Source organism: Penicillium daleae (assembly GCF_028827525.1).
Source record: "Penicillium daleae strain IBT 16125 chromosome Unknown utg000009l_segment0_segment0, whole genome shotgun sequence".
In the NCBI taxonomy this organism is placed as follows: Eukaryota; Fungi; Ascomycota; class Eurotiomycetes; order Eurotiales; family Aspergillaceae; genus Penicillium; species Penicillium daleae.
The window spans coordinates 3,762,180-3,776,253 of record NW_026623157.1 but is presented as its reverse complement, the minus strand read 5'-3'; the positions used below and the strand labels follow the sequence as shown (position 1 = coordinate 3,776,253).

Here is a 14,074-nt window from a genome sequence, read left to right as displayed (position 1 = left end):
CTACTGAAGTGATATGTCCTGTCTCTCAAGCAAAGATGTTTACCCTCCGCATTCTGAGTAGCTTATTCCCTGCAGAAGGAAGAGTTAAATAAGAGGCTTTCTGGCGAGCTCCCTAAGCCCAGACCGTGACATTGACGATACGATCTCACGAATATCTTGAGACAAAAATTCTTCCACTTCGTCGTTTAATCGCCCCCAAAGACAGAACTTGTCGCCAGACAGGAAGATTGTGTGCCACTCGTTATTATCCTCCATCACTGGTTGTCCTGGCTGGAGACCATAGAATCGCGCAATGATTTGGCCTTCGGACTCTGCACCTATCCATTCTTCCTGATAGTCAGGACTTGGTGGATTCGAGGTCCAGCCAGGGTGATCGGTAAACTGGCAAATCCTTGGCGACATGACCCAACACAAGAGGGAGTTCGCCTATACTTACTGGAGGCAGAGCAGAGGTTTTCAAACCTGCCACAGAAGTTGGAGTAGAAATTCCGGAGGTATGCATTATCCTGCCTGTCAAGATCGTTGTTTGGAGAAGGGATGGCTGAGCCTCTGAGGTAATAGGGTCGTCCTTTTTCCAAGGATGGTTTAACCCTCCAGGGTTTCTGCCAATTCGCACCGCGACCACGTGGTGATCAGAGGTCAAGGGGCCTCCAGAGCTACCTTCTGGACCAGGTGAATCAATGTAAACAATATAACAGACGGGAATAAACAAAGCTATTATGGCTACCTCTCCGTCATAATACATTCATATTTTATAGACCAGACCTTTAGTGAAAATAGTGGAATGACGACTGCCACATGTCGCCCTCAAACCCTAGGTCCACCGGGAAAGCTTTGGGCATCGCCCTTGGCACCGCCGCGAATCGCCCCGTCATCCCGATCGCAGACTTAGCTCTGCCAAGAGCTTAGGGGCTGACAGTTTGGGCTCAGCCCAACTTTTTTTGCTTCTTTTCTCTACTTTCGGGTTCGTGGCTGGACCCTTCACTCGAAAACACTGCTATTCCTCCTTGTTGTTCTTCTTCTTCTTCTTCCTTCTACACATACTCCCTTAATCTGTGTTCCCCCACCATGCCCTTCCTCCGCGCGGGCTCCCCCGCGCTGCTCGTGTGCTTGCTGCTGGTGCTACTTCCCCAGGTCCATGCATTCGGAGCAGGCAGTAAGTCGGGCTCTTTATCAGATTACGGGCTTTTCTAACCCGTTTCAGATATCGCTTCGATTTCAGCCATCGAGGGCATAAACTGGCGCCATGGCGATATCGAGGACATGCTGAAGACGATCACGTTCATCGCCGGCCACAAATGGACCTCCACCATGATCAAGCGTGTATACTTTGGAAATTGGCTGCGCGATTAGTGAGCTTTCCTCCCAATATACTTCCAACGCACAGGCAGGTCTCCGCGGCTAACAGAGTCCCACCAGTTCGCAGGCAATGGATGTCGGGACCCTGAAAACTCTCCAAGCCGATACGATCCGCATCCTGGTGTGGGTCCTCTCGTTCCTGACGTTTGGGTACGCGACGGGTGAATTTGAGGTTACCGCCGAGCGATTGGGTGTTTACCGTCCAGAGGAGCATATTGAGTTCGTTCTATACTTGCCCTGGTATGCTTTTTCTCTGCTAATGTCTCTCTCCCCCAGTAACCCGAAAGATTACGCCGACAACGAAGATGCGCGCCAGTTCGACCAGCGCCTGCGAGGCCCAGTTCGTCAAGTCGAGCTTGATATTGATCCGGAGACTGGAATGAAAAACTACATTGCGAACGAGCGTGGCGACTGGGCGACTAGTTCTGCCTTTGTCAAGTTCAGTCTCAGCCGCAGCATCCATTACGGACGCATGTACACTCATGGCGGCGAGCACAAGGGCAAGGAAGAGGATCTGTGTGAGGCACTTCGATGCCTGGGACAGGGTCTTCATACTCTCGAGGATTTTGCGGCTCACTCTAATTACATTGAGCTTGCCTTGCGGGAGATGGGTTTCCACAATGTTTTCCCCCACACGGGTACGGCCACTCAGTGCAATGTCCGTGGACATAACGTCTTCCCCTTGGTGACAGGGACTTTTGGTATGGTCGATTTCTTCCACTCGGTCCTCGGTGAAGCCACAGATCATTTCACCCAGTCCGAGGTCAATGAGATGGACCTGGCGCTTGGCGATGCGGAGAACAACGCCCAGGCCAGCAATTCTCTTAACTCTCTTACCAGTCTTCTGGGCAAGATTCCTGGTACGCGAGACCTGGTCGTGGAGGCTGAGCATCTCAAACAGCAGTCCGAGGCCCAGGAGAGGACTAATCGCTCTCGCGGATCTCATATGGGGTACGTACAGACGGGCGATATCCAGCAAAGTCGCGCACCTGACCCAAGTCAACCTACCACTGGCGGCGCTGCACCGGGTCCTGGTCTTCCGGGCATGCCTGATTTCAACCCTCAGGAGACCGTGTCCAAGATCTACCCTATCCTAGCCTTCCGTGACAAGGTCGTGCGAAAGCTGAACGCGATCATCGAGAAAATCCCGGGCTTGGAGGCAATCATTGATAAAATCACCGAAACACTCACAGTGTTCATCATGTCGCTGCTTGCGCCATTCATCCGCCCTCTTATCAACGCCGCCTCCAAGTCTCTCCAGACCGGGTCATCCGGTGTGATTAGTGCCTCTGGCAAACATCAATACGAGCCATGGACCGATCCCCACTGCACCGATCCCACTCACTCGCTTCTCTCAAAGGACCACTTTGCCAACATCTTGAACGAGCCCGCCGGACAGGTCGCTTCTGTCATTCTGAAGTACGTTGCTCCTCGCGTCCTGTATGCCTGGCAGCACGTCGACGTCCCCGAGCACGAGGTTTTGGAGGATTGCGTACGCATCTTCCACCATCCCGTAGTTCGAGATATGCACAATGAGGCTCACCGAACCATGTTTGAGACTGTCGGCAACTGGGTTCACTCCCGCGAAGATCGGGGCGCACACCTCAACGACATCCTTAGCTCTGAGGGTGTCCGAACCGGCCGCAACACTGGTGGCGTCCCTCACACTCACGGCGGTGGCCAGGGCGGATTCGCTGCTCTGGGCGGCGCAGCTCATGGTCAAACACACGGCCAGAGTCAGGGCCACGGCTTCTCAGTGGGTGGCATTCAATCATTCTTCTCGCAATCGCAGTCTCAGCACCAGCAGCCGTCGGGCGCGCACGGGCAAAGTTCCTCTGGCCTGCCTTGGGATAAAATTTCCAAGTTGCCTATCCCCGGCATGTCGAATCTGAACAAGCTTGAAAGCACCATCTCTAATTTCATTCCTGGTGGTTTGTCGCATGGTTCGAGGAGAGAGCTCGATGACGACCCGGCTGGGTCTGGATAGACACAAGATAATGCGCCGTATCAACAGCAATCGCAGGATCATGGTCAGCATGGGCACGACCAGGGTGGATACGGTTATTAAGAGGCCCTGCACGTCGGCGTGTCCAGAGATTATTGGGATGGGAGCGGTCTTACGGTGTACACGGTTCATGAGGATATGAAATATTTGATGAAGTCTGGCAGTGTTTTATCTCCGTCCCACATCAGCGCGCAAGGGGGCTGGAACAGATTGCCAGGCTGGCTATGTTTCCAGATGGTAAAGACTAGACAAATTGTAGATGTAGAACTACTACGATGAAATATGACACTTATTGCACCAACCTGTGGCCCGATATTACAAATCCCATAGCACGGTTAGGTACCACCATAGATGTAAGGTACTAGAGACGGGCATACGACTTATTCAGTAGCGGTGGTTACAGGTTTGGGTGGACTACCGTCGAAGGTTTCCCTGGGCTTGCGCTGCCCGCGCAAGGGACGCAATATATATTCCCATCGAACGTCGGCCCCGGGCACATCTCACCTCTTCAAAGTAGGTAATGGAGCGGCCCGTCACAAATCCTCCAATTGGTCCCGTTGGAGCCAGAATGTGTGGCACCACTTCAAGGTTGGTTGCAAAATCTCAGGTTTGAAAAAACAACATTGCATCGGTGCCCAAGCTTTCCCGGGCAACTCAAGCGAGAGAAAGGCCAAGTAGTCCAACGACTTTCAATGTGCTTTCGAAGTATGGTTTGCCCCGAATTGATTCTCGACCATGGTAAATAGCGTAGGTAATGCCGGGTTAATATGGTGTGCATCACATTTTGTGGTTTGAATTCGCCCAGCCTCGTACAATGTCTTCAGGACCCCCAAAGTGTATCGTTTGGCAGACTTGGAGTTTAGTTTTCCTTCATGGATCCATAATTCTTGAGGCTCTACAACCAGCCCTGCCGGGCTAGCTCAATCGGTAGAGCGTGAGACTCTTAATCTCAAGGTTGCGGGTTCGACCCCCGCGTTCGGCTATTCTTACAAATAACCTGAGATCCTTTCTTTTTGGTTCCTGAATTTTATTTATGGTCGGGGTTTCAGCAGTTGGGCGAGAGGTAAAATCCGTCCAGTATTTTCGTCCGATGTTTTTGTTTTGTTTTTAAGACTCAGTGACTTTGTCCTTTGCTTGATCCAGGCCCGCAATTCAATTGGGCTAGCGCTACAAATAAGATTCTTCGTGCCTGCATAACTTATGGTTGACGCGGAAATGGCCCCTTGCCGAGCTTCACGCGTCAAAAAGCCGTACCTCACGCGTCTCTGAGTTTATCCTCCTACAATCACCTTTTCCACAACCCATAATCATGGAGTCTCAATGGCCAGAGCCCTCATTTGAAAGTAGCGAATTCAAAGATGTCTTCCAATTTGCGCAAACATTTGAATTACACTGCGTGAAAGTCTACGATTATGCCTCGATGTATCCAGACGAAGCCGCCTCGGCGACGTACGTGATGGACCTTGTCTCACAGGCCTACAGAGCAGTGCGCAGCTTGCATATGCAGAAAATGGCGAACCGGTATCTGGACCAGGACGCAGCAACTGCGTCGCTTCAGAGCAAGGCCAAGGAGTATCGTCTGAGGCAGCAATTACTACCTTCCGGTCATACTGAGGCAGTCGCATTAGCCGAGGTTTCTGTCGAAAAACAAATTGAAGATACCGTCAGAAAAGATATCGAGAACTTCTTCAGCGGTGATCTCGAAGATGACTCGGACGACTCCGACTGGAGTGAATACTCTGAAGAGGACACAGACGACGAATACTATGAATACAACGAGGATTCTGAGTCGGAAGAAGAAGATATCAGAGGCATGCGACGAACGCAAAGAGTGAGGACTATTCAAGAAGTCCCAGAGGACGATCTACCGGAAATGAATCAATCACCACCGATCAATCTTGCAACATCGAATAGTGCAGACAACAGAACCGAGGACGCCACGTTCACACCCCCGATCATGTCTCCAGAGGAACAAGCCACCCATGATCGCATCACGGCTGCTCTTCAGCGAATCTCGGCGAAATTTGAGGAGGCAGATCCCGTGCCGCTGGCGCGCGTGCAGACTCGCACAAAATTCCCATTGCAACAGACTCCACCTGCAACGGACGATTCTCAAAGTGAAGCAACCACAATACGGCCAGATTCGAACCGTGATCCATTGTCACCTCCGCAGACTGCGACTGAAAGCGGATCCTCAGCACCCGGAACGACCCATGTCGCACCCGTGGCTCTAGCGATAGAGCCAAAGGCCAGCCTTGATGGGGCTGGAGTGCAAGTTGCACAAGGTAGCCTCAGCCGGCGAGCGTCTGTCGCTGTACTTCCTCGGCGAATCAAGACCGTTTGCCATCGATATGTCCGCAGAGCCATGTTGCCCATCCGTGGAAGGGCCCATTGAGGGAGGAGATAGCTCTAGAAAAGTGACCAACTGCTTGAATGGGGATGAACTTCAAAGAAGATTCCCTCTTTCTGACCGATTGAGGCAGGCAGCTACTGCACCCTGCATTTCAGCTATCTCCAAAAGATTGCGAATGCAGTCTATCGATGGACGCACGCTCGTGGTAGAACCGTGTCATATTCGAGGCAGTGGTCTGCTGTGTCCGAAGATTGTCCATGTCACTTCTCACTGCCAAATTGAGACTCCTGACACCTGTTCAATCGGGCGAGACAAGAAGTCCTCTAGAAGCCCTTTGGATTCATGGTCTTGGCATAGCTCGAAGATGGCCAAAGGACGAAGGAAAGAGCTTTGGTGGATCTATTGCTTGATATTGTAGAAGTGACACTTGGCTAGTTTAAGAACTACAGATAATATTGTATAATATTTTATTTGGCATTATATCGCATGTATCCAGTGGCTGGTAAATGTATGAAGTCTGGAGGCTGGGTGATGGAGGTGAGAACGGATGAAGGCGGGTAAGAAGTAACCTAGCTGGCGCCCGATTGGCCAATCATAAAGGTTAGCCCCTGCCACTCTTTTTCTCCATCGCAAAGCGAGAGCTGCAAACTGCTCTGATTATTGTCGGTAACAGCCATTTACCTTGTTCATATACCGTGGGGTACTCAATTTGTCCATATGTCGGAATCTTATGCATACCATGACGGCGCAAAGCGAGCATTTGCATGTGATTCATGTGCAAGACGGAAAGTAAGTTAGTAGTTTCTCCCATTTCCATGGACCTTGTTGACGCATAAGGATAGATCAAATGTGAAGGGTCAGAGATCCCTTGCGAATGGTGCTCCATTCACAAATTTCAATGCACTTTTCGTCGAAATGCTCGTGTCATGGCTGCCATGCAATATCTGAACGAGGCACCGAGGCAAGTTAGAATCCAGTCGATGTCTCCATTTTATACATAGTGCTAATAGAGCTGATGGAGTAAATAGAGGCCAAGGAGGCGGAGGAATCCAAAATGGCCTGAACTCTACACAGACAAACTCTCCTGGCAACAGCAAAGATGGAATGTTCTTTTCGGCTCCATCACGAAACACCTTGCCATCAGATACAAGAACTTTGCCTCGATTACCAATCAGCATATCCTCAGAAGACTTCCCACTGAGCTACGAAAACATCAGTGATATACATTCTCTAAGTGTATTTCCACTTTTCTCTAAAGAAGGGCGACGAGTGATCCAGAATTGCACAGGAGAAAACGTTGATTTTGATTCATATGTTCTTTCTTGGCCGCCTTGGAGACGACGAAAGGTGCTCGATCTTGAGGGCACGAGGCAGCATTTCGCTCAAAATGGCCACATAAATCTCCCAGATAAGCAAATTGTCCTCCAACATGTTCAAGCGTTCTGTCGTTCTTCCTTGTCTCGATGGCTTCCTGTTATCGACGAGGAGCTTTTTCTCTATACGATACAGGCAGCTTACGACGGTGATCTCACTTGGTACTCCCCACAACGAGCAGGCGCAAAGGCTTGCATTTTTGCAGTCATGACCTTTATATCGTCTTTTCTAGATCACATTAAGTTGTCTTCTAGCAGTGACGTAAGTCGGTATGCATATGAAGCTCAGAGTCTCTTGTTCGACGTCTTGCAAGGTCCACCCACATTGGATAGTGTACAAACAAGGCTGATATTGGTAGGTACCACTCGGTTCTGCATATGTTTTCCCCGACTATGCCGTGCTGGATTGTCCTTATCTAAGAAGTCTTTCACGCTGATGAACTCTCTATAGATTTTGTACTATATAACACTTTATGGCGACATGTACTCAACAGAGACACTGCTTGCATCTACTGCAAGATCTATTTTCATGCTTGGAGGTCACCGGAGCCCACCTCATCCACCACAAGAAAGGAATCAATTCAAATATCACGTGCGAAAATTGTTCTGGATCGCCTATGTTTTTGACAAGGAGTTATGCCTGCGGACTGGGCGTTCTCCAATTCTCCCAGACGATGAATGTGACCTTGATCTCCCCGACATCTCAACCCCCTGGGACGACGGACCCAAAGATTTGGGGCTTATCTCTTTCTTCCCAACTCATCTTCCACTCAGTATTCTTCAGTCTCGAATATATAGAGAGCTGTATTCGGTCAAGGCACAAAGAAAGTCAGAGACGGAGCTGCTGATGTCGATTCGGCAACTTGATGCCGATTTACATCTTTGGATGGATTCAAGTTCTGCCGCTCGACAACATATTCATTCCTTGGGAGCTGAGTCAAAACGCTATCTACATGTTCGATTCGAGGCGCTGCGAATACAGCATCACTATTGTGTGATTGCAATCCACCAAGCCGTCAATAGATGCAGACTGTCGATCAATGGGCAGAATATGTCCATGGCGGGAATCAACTCAAGCCTTCAGGTTGCTGTGAACGAGAGCCGTTCATTGTTGGAAACAATCAACACAATGGACTCTGGCTTTGGTCGTGACACATTTTGGTAAGCCACGAGCTGGGTCTTGTTGCAGCACCCCTGACCCCCTTAGAATGAATTCCAAAAGATTTGAATTCCCTGAAACTAATGCCGTATTCACCTTTTATTCTAGGTTTCATCTATTCTATATATTGATGTCGATACTGACGCTTTTCAGCAATGTGATCGCCGATCCATGTGCATCGGAGTGCATAAGCGATGTTCGATTAATACAGCAGACCATGGAATCCATCAATGTCGCTGCGACCAGCCATCCAGAGCTTGGGACTCCAGATGAGATATACTTTGTGACGGAGTTTATAGCCCAGTTGAATCGTTTAGGAATGGCTGCAATCAAGCGTCACGCCACCATTTCCTAGCTTCCGTGAAGTGAAGCCTGTTCAGTGGTGGTAGAGACAGGGTGCTATTCATGTCCGCTGGGCGGTTTGTTGTTTCGATGTTGGCCCTTCTCGAACCTCCAGAATTTTCATACCGATCTAACCGAATGCTATCTCAATCCTTGATCGCTACGAACGTTAATAATCTGGCACACCCGGATGGCTACCGCATTGTCATCCTGTACTCTCCCAGCAGTCAAGTATCATCCTTGCGTACCGCTACAGATCCTGGATTTCTCATGCAACAATTTACGCCCCCATTGATGGTAATGTTGCATTTGCTTGTTCTGGAATTGGCGCACAGACTTCTACAGACCCTCTAGGAGCTGGAGACGGAAGACTCGCCCATATACTGAGGAACTCAGTTCACCACAAGGTAGAACCAATAATAGTGCCTGTGGTTCTGTACTTCTCTAGGGCGCTCGAAGTTGCAGCAGAGTATCCACATCACGCCCATTTTAACTCTCCCCGATCTGCACCTCGTACAAAAAGGTTTCCTTGATGGAGGACCCCAGTAAATGCCTTTTTTCGTTCTCTTTTCTTTCCCCAGTTTCGGGTACGATACTCACCCGTTGGGGATATTTTTCTCGACGCACTATACTCCCGTGGTAGCCCGAAACGGGGACCTAACTCAAGATTAAAAGAGGCCACAACGAGCTACGAGCCTACGAGGTTCGTAGGGGGGTGAACCCCAAGGATGGAGCACCAAGACATGCGCCTAACCGCTAACAATATGGACCCTTGCCTAGTCCCGTATAGTCGGCGTGAAGTCGCCGAGGATTCCCCGACCGATAACTTTCCGGTCCGGCTTTGTATTAACTTTTGAGGCCCCTGCCGGACCGACTGTAGAATCTCCCTTTCGATTCGAGAGAATTTCGGCCAGTGGCCCAAGCACCACATCATCCTTCCTCGGCTGTTTTGTGCGGCCTCAGTCGACGTCTTGTTGGCTAGCGATATCCAATCCCAATAATGCCGCAGCACCAAATTGGGCACCATCTGTCCGGTGGAAGAAATACCTCTAGCTCGATCTGGATCTATGATTCCGTTCAATTACACATCCCTGTTGCTTCGAGGAGGTTTGCGCACCTGCAGATTGCTCCCTTAACTGTCCTGCAGCAGGCACGGATGAGATTGCTCCGGCGTGATCTTTGTCAATGGCCGCAGAGGTGCATGCACGCTCCAGCTCCCACATGAGTTTCTCTCTGAATTTTTTAATATGCTCATTCTTGGTTCTGAAATTTGACCCCGCGCACTGTTTTTCAGAGTTTTGGAGGAGTGGGTCCGCACAAAGTGATTTCGTTGGGTGGTAATAGCTAAACTATCAGGCTCGAAATCCAGAGCGCGACGGGATTATTGTGGTGGATTCCATGCCTCTATCCCCCAGACTTTACTGTAGTGAAGTTTAAAAGCCAAAGCGCGGCATACACTGCTTACCCCACATTGAGCAATGGCAGTCAATGCGGAGTCAACGGTGCCGTGTCCAATGCAGTTCATCGAATAATGGTCTGTAGACCAGAGGAAAATTTGAAGTATAAAAGGCGAGTAAGAGCATTTCTGATGCACAGACACGGATGTACTGTTTCATCTATTGCTAGAGAGCAGAAATCAGCAAGATGAGGTTCACAGCTTTGCCTTCTCTATTGCATCTCCTTCCTGCCTTATCAATATTTCTTGACCTACAAGGCGTGTGGGGGAAGCCGATTTCCCACCTCTCTAAATGCAAGCTGGCTCAATACCCAGGGCCTAGCAATCCCAGCTTCGAGACGGGCGATCTCACTGGATGGCATGTCTTGAGCGGCACGGCCTTTGGCAATGGATCTGTTACTGCTCAGACCTCGTACTGGGGAGGCTCCTTCAACCAGAAGGGGAAGTACTTCGTCGATAGCTTCGTCGCCTCTGGGGACCCAGCCATTGGGCAGCTTCGGTCAGACTCCTTTCTAGCGAGCTCGTATCTCAGCTTCCTCATTGGTGGTGGCTATGACCCCGTCAATCTTTATGTCGGCCTAGTGCGCGACAGTGATGGGACTCTACTCAAGAGCCAAACCGGCATGAACGATGAAGCCCTCGTTCGGGTCATCTGGGACACATCAGCTTGGGCCGGCCAAGATGTGCATTTGCTCGTGTACGACAACAACAGCGGCTCGTCGTGGGCCCACATCAACATTGACGATGTCCGCACAGGATGCAAAGCCCTCCAGGACGATAATGGCCTCACCTTTACGGTGTTTGGAGAGGCCAATCAGCCCGCTGCTGGCAGCTCATCCTCCTGCACCCTTTATGCTGCTGATCCAGTTCGTCCCCAGTACCATTACTCCCCCTACCAGGGCTGGATCAATGACCCTGCCGGTCTGATCCAGTGGAACGGCCAGCATCACCTCTTCAGCCAGTTCTACCCAGACGCTCCCCTCTGGGGCCCCATGCACTGGGCCCATGCTACCAGCTCGGACGCTGTGCACTGGGCCGAGCGTCCTGTGGCGCTGTATCCGCCGTATCCAGACAATCCTCAGGATACCAGTGGCCGCTGGACTGGTAGCGCCGTCAAAGACGCCCAGAACCAGCTTCATATCCTCTTCACGGATTTCACCGACCTTGCGCTGCACCCTGGTAGCACGGAACAGGTCGTCTCGGCGGCAACAAGCAGTGATGGAACTTCTTTTTTACTCTATTCGCAGAACCCGGTCATCGGCACCGTTCCTGCAGGCTCCAGCAATGGTTTCCGTGACCCAAAGGTCTTCCAGGACCCAACTGACAATAGCTGGAAAATGGTGGTAGGTTCTGGAGAAGGCAGCCAGGGAAAGGTGCATCTTTACCGCTCGACGGACCTGGTGTCGTGGACATACGTCGGTGTACTGTTCGAGGGCGATGGTTCTACGGGCTCGATGTTCGAGTGTCCGAACTTCTTCCCGCTGGGTGACAAATGGGTACTGTTCTATGGGGGCCGCAGTCTGGGCTGGTTCGAAGTTGGCAGCTACAATGGCACCTCGTTCATCAGCGAGACGAGTGGCCTACTTGACGCCGGTCCAGACAGCTACGCCATGCAATGGTATAAGGATGCCTCCGGCCGTAACCTCGCCATTACATGGCTGGGCAACTGGCCGACTTCCAAGTGGCCGAGTCGCTTGAACGGCTGGGCTGGCCAGCAGTCCATTACTCGCGAGCTCTTCATCCGTCCGGACGGTGGACTGGGAAGTCGTCCAATCCCTGAACTGGTCAGCCTCGAACAGCCCGCCAGCGCCAAAGTCTGGACTCAGAAGAAGATTGGCAACACCGCCGTTGTCCTGGGCCAAACCACCACCGCTCGTCTGCGGCTCACCATCGATACTGCCTCCTCGACCGCAACCTCTTTTTCAATCCATCTATTTGCCTCGTCCGCAGAATCTGTTCTCGTCTCGTACAACTTCGCCGCGAGACTTCTCACCCTTGACACCTCCAACGCCGGCTACGGCCAGACAGGACAGTGGCAGCCCATTGTGGCGCCGGGAAGTGACGGGAAGCTGTCGCTGGACATCTTCCTCGACCACAGCACGCTCGAGATATTCTCATCTGATGGCGTTGTTACTAGTATGCGCGTCTACCCACGGTACCAGGAGTCGCAGGATATTAAAATCGAAGCGAGTGGGCAGGTGGTGTTTGATAGCATTTCACTGACGCCTTTGGAATCGAGTTGGTGTTGATGAAACAGGTTCTTGCAATGTTCGGCTCTGATCAGAGTGTAGGAGATCTATACGAATGATAAAGTATACAGGAAGTGATTTGGTTCCGTGTATCGGGGGACCAATATGATGATGTCAAGGGCAGGCAGAGCTTTGTAAGATATAATTACATTGGAGAATATTCACCTGTTCAATGGAACCTAAGTCAAAGCATGTTGCTACCATCAAACATTGGCATTTAATGCCAGTTGTTACATATCCAAAGATCGTGAGAGACAAGGTTTTATAGATCAGTGATATCCCTATTTGGGTTAGCGCGCCTTCAGGTCCTCTCCGATTGAGTTGACATACAGCCCCTGGCCACAGTACCTACCGTCCGCTGATTGGAGCCTCCGTCTAGACAAAAGAAATATCACCGAGCCATCGCCCACCATGTCACCTCTGTGGCCAGTGATCCACGTTGATATAGTAACAGATGGTTGTGTGGAAAACCCCATTCTGAAACACCGTTCACTGTGCCAGGATGTCGTTCGTTATGCAGATCAATGCCCTGATGCGACAGTCGACTCGGCCTACGTAGATCCCTGGCTAGTCAGACAGAAAATGTGATGCGGTGGCTCACTCAACATATCGTTGCAAATCGCGAAGCTACTTTATCATCATCCACTGGTACTTCGTGGGGTTGGAGCCCCGAGAACCACACAATAATGAACACCCCGAGGAAACATGCCAGCGTGCTCCTCCAGAGATTATCTGCATCGATGATTCCGAAGATGATGTCAGCCCCTCAACTAGAAATCAAGATTAAGCAAATCCGAAACTTTCTTTATCTTTACATTCTCCAGGGTATGAAACCGAGGGCAGTGATGGCGAAGACGTCGATCAAGACGAGTCCTCCGGCAGCGACAGTCCAAGAAGCGAAAGGAGTGAAAGCGAACCTTCCGAGACTGAACCAGAAGAGGAGGCCAGACAACATTCTGCTGAAGCACTCCCGGCTGTGCAACACCCCAGTGGCCAAACTGAAAATAGCGCGGACGACCTGGACCCCGAGGAATTTCCCGAAAGTGACTCTTCGGAGAGTGAAGACCATGACAGCGAGTCTTCCAATACCGAATATGATGATCGAGAGGACACAAAGCCGGTGGTCTAACAGTCAGTCGGGGGATCAAGAGATTGCAGATACACAGCAACAGGACGATTGCGATGATGGCGACGACGAAGACGATTCTTCTGTGGACACTGCATCAGACTTCTCAGATCGACCACAAGGCATTAAAAGATGGATAACTCATCATGTTCAAGAAACGGACCCCGTCGAACCAACTGAGCTCTGGCCGCCAGATCTATCGGCATGGGAATCAAAGATAGCAAGCTGCGACGAAGGGTCGTATCCGTTCCAATGTATGATTCGTGTTCGCTGGGAGCCACGCTTTCCCTGGCTGGGTCAATCACCCGAAAGTATCAGAAATCGCATTTCCAGTGAGATACTCCCAAACAATGTCTCAATAGAGGAAATCAGGCCCCGGCTGAATCAGCAGGAGATCGATGTGTTCCTCGATTCAGCGCTTGACCGAAGCAATCTCATCGTCAACTCGGGGCTTGGCTTCTGGACCTCGTAGATGATGAACATTCCCCTTATATTGACAGGGGAGCTCGCCCTCCGCGAAAGAGAGTACTGAACCGAGCCCACGAACTTCCATTCACGTTTCGGATACATTGGAATGACCCCAGCCCTGCATACAATGGCTGGGGATTCGACGATGTCACGCCTATTGTGGAGAGCATCAGATTCGCGCCAG

At 50.8% G+C, this 14,074-nt stretch overlaps 5 protein-coding genes across 5 annotated transcripts; all 5 read left to right on the top strand.

The window, feature by feature from the left end:
- Window positions 1-1,068: 1,068 nt before the first annotated feature.
- Window positions 1,069-3,346, top strand: N7458_012512 (Het-C domain-containing protein; the record flags this gene model as incomplete). Its single annotated transcript, XM_056915893.1, has 4 exons — window positions 1,069-1,156; window positions 1,205-1,352; window positions 1,420-1,578; window positions 1,636-3,346. The coding sequence occupies 4 exons, from the start codon at window positions 1,069-1,071 to the stop codon at window positions 3,344-3,346; spliced, it is 2,106 nt and encodes a 701-aa protein (XP_056760647.1).
- Window positions 3,347-4,673: 1,327 nt separating this feature from the next.
- N7458_012511 (uncharacterized protein) lies at window positions 4,674-5,759 on the top strand (the record flags this gene model as incomplete). Its single annotated transcript, XM_056915892.1, has 1 exon — window positions 4,674-5,759. One exon carries the CDS (start codon window positions 4,674-4,676, stop codon window positions 5,757-5,759), a length of 1,086 nt encoding a protein of 361 aa, XP_056760646.1.
- A 2,460-nt stretch (window positions 5,760-8,219) lies between these two features.
- N7458_012510 (uncharacterized protein) lies at window positions 8,220-8,604 on the top strand (the record flags this gene model as incomplete). Its single annotated transcript, XM_056915891.1, has 2 exons — window positions 8,220-8,251; window positions 8,403-8,604. 2 exons carry the CDS (start codon window positions 8,220-8,222, stop codon window positions 8,602-8,604), a joined length of 234 nt encoding a protein of 77 aa, XP_056760645.1.
- A 1,631-nt stretch (window positions 8,605-10,235) lies between these two features.
- On the top strand, window positions 10,236-12,296 carry N7458_012509 (glycoside hydrolase family 32 protein; the record flags this gene model as incomplete). Its single annotated transcript, XM_056915890.1, has 1 exon — window positions 10,236-12,296. One exon carries the CDS (start codon window positions 10,236-10,238, stop codon window positions 12,294-12,296), a length of 2,061 nt encoding a protein of 686 aa, XP_056760644.1.
- A 686-nt stretch (window positions 12,297-12,982) lies between these two features.
- N7458_012508 (uncharacterized protein) lies at window positions 12,983-13,894 on the top strand (the record flags this gene model as incomplete). The annotated part of the gene is made up of 1 exon (XM_056915889.1): window positions 12,983-13,894. One exon carries the CDS (start codon window positions 12,983-12,985, stop codon window positions 13,892-13,894), a length of 912 nt encoding a protein of 303 aa, XP_056760643.1.
- Between the last annotated feature and the right edge of the window lie 180 nt (window positions 13,895-14,074).